Raw genomic sequence first — 9,617 nt, forward strand, 5'->3', positions numbered from 1 at the left:
AGATGCTTGTTCTTTGACTCAGTCAACACCTTCAACAATACACCATCATACTCAAGACTCACAAGCTAATCTTCACTTCTACTTCTTGCTCCTGGCTGCCTTTCCTTCTGCTTACCAATCATCTTCTGAAATCTATCTTGTGTTTCTCAAATATGAATCTAGAATTGAATTGATTTTTCTGTGTAAAAAGTTATTGTCTTTTGTGATGTGCAAATGAAGTCTTGAAAACCAATTTTGATTGAAGGAACGAGTTATCAATCGTTCAATTTCCAGTCAATTGTGTAATCTCAATCAATCGGTCAATTTCAATCAATTGTTCAAAACCAATCAATCATTCAATTTCATTCAATCAGTTGATCTCAATCAATTGTTGAACTCCAAAGAATCTCAAAACACATCACTCTTGAAGGATGAGATAGATAGGAAGTGATGGAGAGTGTTGAATTTGGTGGGACACCTTTCTGTTATCGCGAGCGTGTTCGGGCAAAAGCTTGTTGTATGGGGACAAAGGTTGTGTCATATGATGATTACTTGTATCATACATCACCAGAGGATATCTATATGGGTGGATGCGAAGTGGTAGAATGTGAAGTGAGGTGAGGTGAGGCGAGAAACCTTCAAAGACAGTTTGCTATAAGTTGGGATTTTCAACCAAACATGATTTTCTCAAATGTACCCATAACGGAGTTTATTTGAAAAAAAACTCGATTTGAACAATAAACTCATTTGCCCCGGGGCAATGTACCTGGGGTCAAACGGAGTTTACAATTGGTAATTGCAACCAAACGTACCCTAATCAATACATCACAGATTCAACGTAACACCGCAGTTATTGCCACAGTCATTACTCTTTTGGTTGTTGATTGAAAGATACCCAAGATGAAATTGGTCACTTGTGCCCATAAAAATAGTGAAACAATTCATGTGTGATACCCCTGATCACCTTAAGCCTGTTGATGGGGAGACGATTGAAGATAGGCAAGTGAAATGAATAAAGGCTGAGCTCACAACCAGCAAAGACCACCCTTGAACACCCGAGTGATTCTCGGGTGCAATGCCTCCGACAGAAGCTGCCCGAGGGTTTCCGTCGAGAGATGATTGTACCACTCAGGTCGATCCTTCGGGCCGGCCTTCTCCGAGGTTTCGAATATGTCATGGATCTTTCAGAAATTTTTGGTTGGCGATGAAATGACAAACAGACTGGAAAGATCTACGTCTGTCTATGCTGCAGTTTGCCTGATAGCCGGTCGAGTAGCTCAGTAGGGAGTGGAAGTGATGAATATAACGAAATTTATACATCTGTGCATGTATGTAGATCTCCTAAAGACGGACTTCAAACAGTTTGAAACGAGAAGAGTTGAGACCAAGAAAGGCTCTGTATATTCTCAAAGAAGATGAATTTTCCATTGATGATCGAGATATGATCAGAGGCGCATATAGGAGATGGAGAAAGGGGTATGAAAATGAACCAAAAAAAGAAAATTATAAGGAGTAAGAATCTGATCGGAAATGTGCGAGTACATACACTGATGCATGACGAGGGAATTACATCAGGAAAGAATGGTGATCTGATTAACATGTCCACGCTTCAAGATGCAGTTTGGAGGATAAAATTGAAGTGAGAAATCAAGATTGTGGGTCTTTTAGATTGATTCTGTGAAGAATGATCGAGGTGATCACATTGTATCAGACAACGATCAAAAGTCTGCTTTGAGTATCCTAGAGCCCCAGCCTGGTGTACCACCAATTCCAGTCTGATAAGTGCAGAAAGAGTATCGTTATCTCGACCCCACTCAAGTTCTTGAATGCGTCAAGTCAAGTCAAGAACAAGATATGACTGATGATGAATCTTGGTTGGGGAAAGGTATTGGTACACGACATCTAAACGTCATCATCCGACCGACCGAAATGTGTAACAGGTATTGCCTGTTATTGCCCCACAGGAAGATATATGTGCAGAATTTTACCCCAATCGTTTTTTGGTATTTAAAATTCTAGAAATCCAATCGAAGGCCACTTCCCTTTGACTTTACCTTTTGAGCTCTTCCTCCTTTTGATTGAGAGTTCTTAATTCCCAATCTCAATTATCCTAACCCTATTGTGATCATTCTTATTATCTAAATCGTTAGCATAAACCTTGAGTTGACCATACTTAAGTTCCCCCTATTTCTCCTGTTGACTTAATCCAATTGATATTAAATCAGAAAAAAAATTATCAACCGACCAATCCGCATCTCATCATCATCCTGAATCGTTAAACGGTTTTTGATTATTACCAGTCTCAATATCGCATTAAAAGAATCATAAATATTTTCCTGCTTATCATTCTCATACCACCTCATCGATCATCATCATTACCCACTCTCGATCATCTTAAAATCAGTATCATATAGACACTTCTTTGTCCTTGGCTTCTTTTTCTCTACCTCTTAATCTATAACGTCGCAAAAACAAACGTTCAGTCACAATGTCTGCTAAAGGTAAGTCTTTCTCTTTTTCTTTTTGAATTTTGATTCACATCTGATCGATTGGTCTTTTGTTTCAATTCATAGCTATCAGAGAATATGATGCCAAACTTTTGGTAGGTTATTGGTTAGCTCGTGCTCCTCAATTCGGTGCAGCCTGTCCAGTTCCCAAATCTTTCAAATCACCTGAAGTTAAAGTAGCTCAAGTAAGCATTTGTTTTCTCTTTGTTCAATTATGCACAAGTTTTACTAACTTTTGGGTTGGTTTGTCTTTTTCAGATCAGCTGGGATTCCGCTACCAACACTATCACACCTGATGCTAACTTACCAGCATGGGTGTTCACCGAGAAATTGGTAGTTAAACCTGATCAGTTGATCAAACGTCGTGGAAAAGCTGGATTACTAGGTTTAAATAAGACATGGAACGAAGCAAAGGCCTGGATCATTGAAAAGGCTGGTAAACCTGTGAATGTCGAAGGAGTGGTTGGTACTTTGTCCAACTTTATTGTTGAGCCTTTTGCTCCTCATCCTTCCGATACGTAAGTAACCAATCTTCTTTTGGATTGCCATGGATGATCGGAACACTCACGATCGAATGCGATCGCTCTTGTTTGTTTTCCTAGCGAATACTATGTCTGCATCAACTCTGTCCGAGAGGGCGATATGATCCTTTTCACTCATGAAGGTGGAGTTGATATCGGAGATGTAGACGCCAAAGCCGCCAAAATCACCGTCCCAGTTGATGGTGACTTACCCACCCGTGATGAATTGAAATCCGGTTTACTCGCCGCTGTACCTCCTCATCGTCAAGACGCTTTGGTCGACTTCTTGGCTAGACTTTACAGCGCCTATGTCGATCTTCATTACACTTACCTAGAGATCAACCCACTTGTCTGTATGGAGGCTGCTGATGGATCCCCATCCATTGCTTTCCTCGATATGGCTGCGAAATTAGATCAAACCGCTGATTATCTCTGTGGTGCCAAGTGGGCTATCGCTCGTGACACTTCTGGTCCTGTCACGGATGCTGGTGGTGCCAAGGTTTTTGCCGATCGTGGTCCTCCAATGGTCTTTCCTGCTCCATTCGGTCGGGATTTGACCAAAGAAGAAGCCTACATTCAAAAACTCGATGCTAGTACTGGTGCTTCCTTGAAATTGACTGTCTTGAATGCTGAAGGTCGTGTTTGGACTATGGTGGCTGGTGGTGGTGCTTCGGTTGTATACTCGTAGGTTTTCTCTCACACAACAAACTCATGAACGTCATTTCTCAAATACTGACGGATGTAAATTTGCCCATCATCTAGCGATGCCATTGCTGCTCATGGCTTTGCACATGAACTAGCAAACTACGGTGAATATTCAGGAGCACCGACTAAGAACCAAACTTTTGAATATGCCAAGACGATCTTAGACTTGATGACCCGAGGAGAACCACACCCCGAAGGAAAAGTCTTGATCATTGGAGGTGGTATCGCCAATTTCACCAACGTAGCAGCCACGTTTGCTGGTATCATCGATGCTTTGAAGAACTTCAAGGAAGGACTTCATCGTCACAAAGTCCGAATCTTTGTCAGACGTGGTGGTCCCAACTACCAAGATGGATTGAAGAAGATGAGGTTGATTGGTGAAACTCTTGGAATTGAGATTCAAGTCTTTGGTGTAAGTCTCTGATATTCCTGCATGCTCACAATGTTGCCGATTTTGACTTGGTTCCTTCGTCTCCGTCGTGGCCGCATCCTGATTTGTAATCTGTACAGCCCGATACCCACATCTCTTCTATCGTCCCCCTCGCCCTTGGAATCAACAAGCCTGCTGCCAATGGCCATACCAACGGATTAACTGTCACCAATGGCCACCACGTCAACGGAAAATCACACACCTCTAACGGCTCTCCAGTGGAGATGGCCACAATCGTTCCTAGCAGCCGAGAGGAACACGGTGTAATCTCGTTTGAACAAAGTGCACCGTCTAATCGACCCTGGTTCCGCCCTTTTGACGAAAACACTCGAGGATTAGTTTATGGTCTTCAACCACGAGCTATCCAAGGCATGCTCGACTTCGATTTCGCTTGTGGTCGAACCAAACCATCAGTGGCAGCTATGATCTATCCTTTCGGTGGTCATCATGTCCAAAAGTTCTACTGGGGTACCAAGGAAACTCTCTTGCCGGTCTATGCCACCATCGCCGAGGCTGTCAAGAAACATCCCGATGCCGACACCCTTGTCAACTTTTCTTCTTCGCGATCCGTTTATCAATCTACCCTCGAAGCTTTAGAGTTGCCTCAATTGAAGTCTATTGCTTTGATCGCTGAAGGAGTACCCGAAAGACACGCTCGAGCCATCTTACATCTCGCTCAGAAGAAGAAAGTCATCATCATCGGTCCTGCTACCGTCGGTGGAATCAAACCTGGATGTTTCCGAATCGGTAACACTGGTGGTATGATGGACAACATTATTGCTTCCAAACTTTACCGACCTGGATCAGTAGCCTATGTTTCTAAATCTGGGGGAATGTCTAATGAACTTAACAATATCCTTTCTCTCACTACCAACGGTACTTACGAAGGTATTGCCATTGGTGGTGATCGATACCCTGGAACAACTTTCATCGACCACATGCTCCGATACGAAGCTGATCCCAACTGTAAGATGCTTGTCCTCTTGGGAGAAGTAGGAGGAGTCGAAGAATACCGTGTCATTGAGGCTGTCAAAGCTGGTACGATCAAGAAACCCATCATCGCTTGGGCCATCGGAACTTGTGCCAAGATGTTTACCACCGAAGTGCAATTCGGACACGCAGGATCAATGGCCAACTCGGATTTGGAAACAGCTGACGCCAAGAACCGAGCCATGAGGGCTGCAGGATTTGTGGTTCCGGACACCTTTGAAGATCTACCAGCTGCACTTGCCAAAGTATATGCCGGATTAGTCAAGGACGGAACTATTCAACCTATGCCCGAACGTGATCCTCCTAACATCCCTGTTGATTACAAATGGGCACAAGAACTCGGAATGGTTCGAAAACCTGCCGCTTTCATCTCGACGATCTCTGACGAACGAGGAGCCGAGTTGTTGTATGCTGGTATGTCAATCACTGATGTGTTCAAGGAAGACATTGGAGTCGGTGGTGTCATCTCCTTACTTTGGTCAGTTTCACCCTCGTTCTCTTCCTCTCTTTTTCGGATTCCAGCGTGAAACTCATTCTTCATGTCTTGATTTAGGTTCAAACGACGTCTTCCACCATTTGCGTGCAAATTCTTGGAAATGTGCCTTCAGTTAACAGCTGATCACGGTCCGGCCGTTTCGGGAGCAATGACCACTGTCATCACCACTCGAGCTGGAAAGGACTTGATCAGTTCATTGGTTGCTGGTCTCTTAACCATCGGTGACCGATTTGGAGGAGCCTTGGACGGAGCCGCACGAGAATTTTCACGAGCAAAGGACACAGGCTTGACGCCTAGGGAATTTGTTGACACGATGCGAAGGGCAAATCGATTGATTCCTGGTATCGGACACAAGATCAAATCTAAATCAAATCCAGATATGAGAGTAGAATTAGTCAAAGACTTTGCTCGAAAGCATTTCCCATCTAACGAAATGTTAGATTACGCTTTAGCCGTTGAAGATGTCACTAGTTCAAAGAAGGATACTTTGATTTTGAATGTCGATGGTTGTATTGCAGTTTGCTTCTGCGATCTTTTGAGGAACTCTGGAGCCTTTACTCGTGAAGAAGCAGATGAATATATGCAGGTAAGTTATATATCGTTTACTTCTCATCACTTCAATTCAGCTGACTTTTGGTTTTGGTTTTTTAGATTGGTACTTTGAATGCTCTCTTTGTCTTGGGACGCAGTATTGGATTCATTGGACATCATATTGATCAAAAGAGACTTAAACAAGGATTATACCGTGCAGAACAATCTGATATCTTTATTGATATGGGAGGTCCTTCTATCTCAAACCGAGTGGTGGTTCGTCCTCATTGAAGGATGGAACAAAAGTCGAATGGTAAGCATAGTTTCTGAACAGAGATATAGAGTCGATACATTTGTACTCATTTCAATTTGGTCATTTGGTTTTGTTTTGACGATAATCTCAGGTTTATAGAGTATGAGGTTTAGTTTAATTCATCCTCATTTTTTCTCAAATACATACATGAAAGCTTTTTTGTGGGGGCGGGGTGTTTTTATCAACTTTTTCTTCATGGTTTCTTTTTTTAATTCCTTTTTTTATTATACAGTAGTAGTAAGCTAGTAGTAAATCACGTAGTATGTTTGGTTTTTTTGATTCAATGAAAAATTTAAGTATCAGAAAGAAATTCAGACTATTTTTTTATCCCTCTTGTTTCTCATTCTGAGTCTTGAGGTTTGTGAACGATTTGATTAATGTGATGTGAGTTTGGGTTTGGGTGAGTCGCTCGGATTTAGCGGGTAGGTTGAGTTTGTTTGAGAGATGAACTTGTAGTTCAACTGTTAACATCGACCTTGGAAAACTGGTCTTTGCTCAGGTCGCGTGTATGTGTAGTTGATGGAGATATCTGAAGGGTAATTGAAGATAAATATGTCAAGTCCTGGTCAGGTGCTTTGTGTATTTGGTCACCCTGATGAGTTTTACCAAATAGGAAAAGTGGTATTAAAAGAAACTTGAAAGGAAGTATTACCGGTGGGAAGTATCTAGATACTTGGAAAGTTGTCACCTTAAAGAATATATATGGCTCCTACGTTACCGAAATCCTACTGTTGTAAAGATAATACTTGACTATTCAATAAAAATTAAAAAATATGGAAGATCAAGGCGCAAAAAGAATGAGATAGATAAATCATGAAGGAACTGAGTCAAGATTTGCTATGAACACCCTTCAAAAAGCATCCAAAGCATCCCTGACTTCTTAATTAGTTAGTTAGATGGACTGAAATATTTGCAGCTTTCACTTCAAAGAAACTGGATTCATTTAATTGTCAACACGTCAGTAGCTCTACTATACCTCAAGTGGGGTACTAGGTTTTTTATATATAGTTTAAAGTCTGGAGCGTTGTACTAATCAAAGTTGTTGAACGCATTATTAAAATCAGCTACATCGGACAGTGAAGTAGATACAAACAAATTTCCACTTACATAATATTCAAATTCTTCTTTACTATAGGGACCTTTCTCTAGGATCATTGATTTCTTAATGTCATAGCCATATGGTATCTTAAGGGTGTGAGTGATTTGATGTGTATCTGAACTGATGAGGCAAGAGTAAAACTCTTGATCATATTCTTGAAGCCATCTTTCATATATCTCCCAACCGAGATTAACCCAGAATGTTCTCGTTGCACCAAACTCTAAATGTAAAGTAGTGTCTAATAAACTTTGAGGAGAAAATCCTAATGCTTTTGTTTGATTTTCATAATGAATATCAGATTTTATAATGGTGCTCCAGGCATTGGGATAATTATCCATTAAGTTTATAAACCATTTTGCAAAATATGTACATGCTGATTGATAGAATAAACTTTTGTTTTGAAGTTTACCTTTGTTGTGTAATCTTTCATAAACATCAAAAGTCCAATCCACCTTATGGATTGTCATAGGAAATATCAAATTTCTTACTTTCCATATCAGTGGAGATTCAATATGAAAATCAAAGTTTGGGAACCATTTCTTTCTTCGCTTCAATATAAACGAGTTTCCTTTGCTCCATAATTCATTCATTTTATCAAAATCTTCAGGACGGTTTTTGATAATCAAGTTTCCATGGTGAGCAGCTGCATAGATCACAGTCACAGCTGGTAATGACTTGTAGTTCTTTGGATCAGGAAGTTGATGTATGATGTGATCTTTTGCTTCCATTCTCAGAATGTAGGGAACCGATGCACTGTCAAGGTGCTCCTCATTAACCTGTCCCTTCTGATAAAGACTTGGAGCTGGATGAGGGGGATCCCATTGATTGTTTTGTTGTTGAGAGATAGGTGACTCATCAGCTTGTCCTCTTGTGTAATATTCTTGATCAACTCTAGGTTTTCTTTTTTTCCTGCGGGATTTTGTGTTCTTTTCCCAGCTTTCATATTTCCTTTTTTTACCAATGAGAGGTGAGCCAATGCCTACACCGTCATTTATGCTCTCTCCATTGCTTATAGATGTGGTAGATGACCAGATTTGTGGCTCTAGATCTTCTCTGAGCGAATTGGTTGGTACATTGGCAAGTTCATACATGACCTCACCAGAGGGCCAAGTGTTGCTGTGACAGCCATCCGTCACAGGACTGGTTGGAGTTCCTGCTCTATACGGCAGCTCTTTTTCTGTCGCCAAACTTGATGAAGTGCTTGAAGTTGTGAGATCTTCAAGATATTTCTGTAGTACATCATCACTGTTATCGTATGCATATCCGCCCCCAAAATCTGATCCAAAAAAAAGTCAGATCAAAAACTTCTCAGATCACAAAGTATCGAAATGCTACGACCTGAAAAAACGTCTGGATGAATGAGGAATCTTACCCAGTGATGGAACACAACCAAATAATTCTTCATCGGTATAGGAAGACAAGTGTTCCTTGATCTCGTGAAGAGGACCGTTTGGTGAACAAATATCTTGATAATGAGTATTGCAAGTATCAGAAATAGAGTGGAATGAATGTATATAAGGCTGAACGTCATATCCAGACTGCCAGGAATGTGCGATCTGGTTACGATAAGGTCTAGTTCCTGCAAAACTGTTGGTGTCAACGACAAAATTATCGAGGTTTTCCCAAGTAGGCCTCAGGATACAAGGTCTTATAGATATGATGATCAAGAATTTTTTTGATAACATTTTTGTTTCAGTGAACCAAGATCTATGATCATTGGAATGGGAGCAGATGGAAAGCTTGGTTTTTGATGAGCACCTTATATTTTTATCTGACATTGCCTCTTGAAATCGGAAGCTTCTCGGTCTAATCCCCGAGCCAGGACTAATTCACAATCTGTAAATGTTGCAGTTTGTTGTGATCATGCTCAAAACTGCCGAAATGACGACGAGGAAGCTGGTCCCGAATGTGAATTCCTTGGTAATATTCATCTGACAGGTTTCAAGCAAGAAATTTTCCGGCAGTCCTGGAGCGGTATTAGAGATGAAAGGCTTCGGCAAAAGAAAATGGGCTCGATGGACTATATACTCCACACAAGCACCACCG

General features: G+C 41.2%; 2 protein-coding genes across 2 annotated transcripts; one reads left to right on the forward strand and one right to left on the reverse strand.

The window, feature by feature from the left end:
- Window positions 1-2,013: 2,013 nt before the first annotated feature.
- Window positions 2,014-6,806, forward strand: MELLADRAFT_46071 (uncharacterized protein; the record flags this gene model as incomplete). Its single annotated transcript, XM_007418306.1, has 9 exons — window positions 2,014-2,480; window positions 2,553-2,671; window positions 2,745-3,004; window positions 3,089-3,691; window positions 3,770-4,124; window positions 4,223-5,610; window positions 5,686-6,214; window positions 6,280-6,472; window positions 6,564-6,806. 8 exons carry the CDS (start codon window positions 2,468-2,470, stop codon window positions 6,448-6,450), a joined length of 3,438 nt encoding a protein of 1,145 aa, XP_007418368.1.
- A 695-nt stretch (window positions 6,807-7,501) lies between these two features.
- MELLADRAFT_69374 (uncharacterized protein) lies at window positions 7,502-9,256 on the reverse strand (the record flags this gene model as incomplete). Its single annotated transcript, XM_007418313.1, has 2 exons — window positions 7,502-8,847; window positions 8,944-9,256. 2 exons carry the CDS (start codon window positions 9,254-9,256, stop codon window positions 7,502-7,504), a joined length of 1,659 nt encoding a protein of 552 aa, XP_007418375.1.
- Between the last annotated feature and the right edge of the window lie 361 nt (window positions 9,257-9,617).

This window comes from Melampsora larici-populina, assembly GCF_000204055.1.
Source record: "Melampsora larici-populina 98AG31 unplaced genomic scaffold MELLAscaffold_89, whole genome shotgun sequence".
Taxonomy (NCBI): domain Eukaryota; kingdom Fungi; phylum Basidiomycota; class Pucciniomycetes; order Pucciniales; family Melampsoraceae; genus Melampsora; species Melampsora laricis-populina.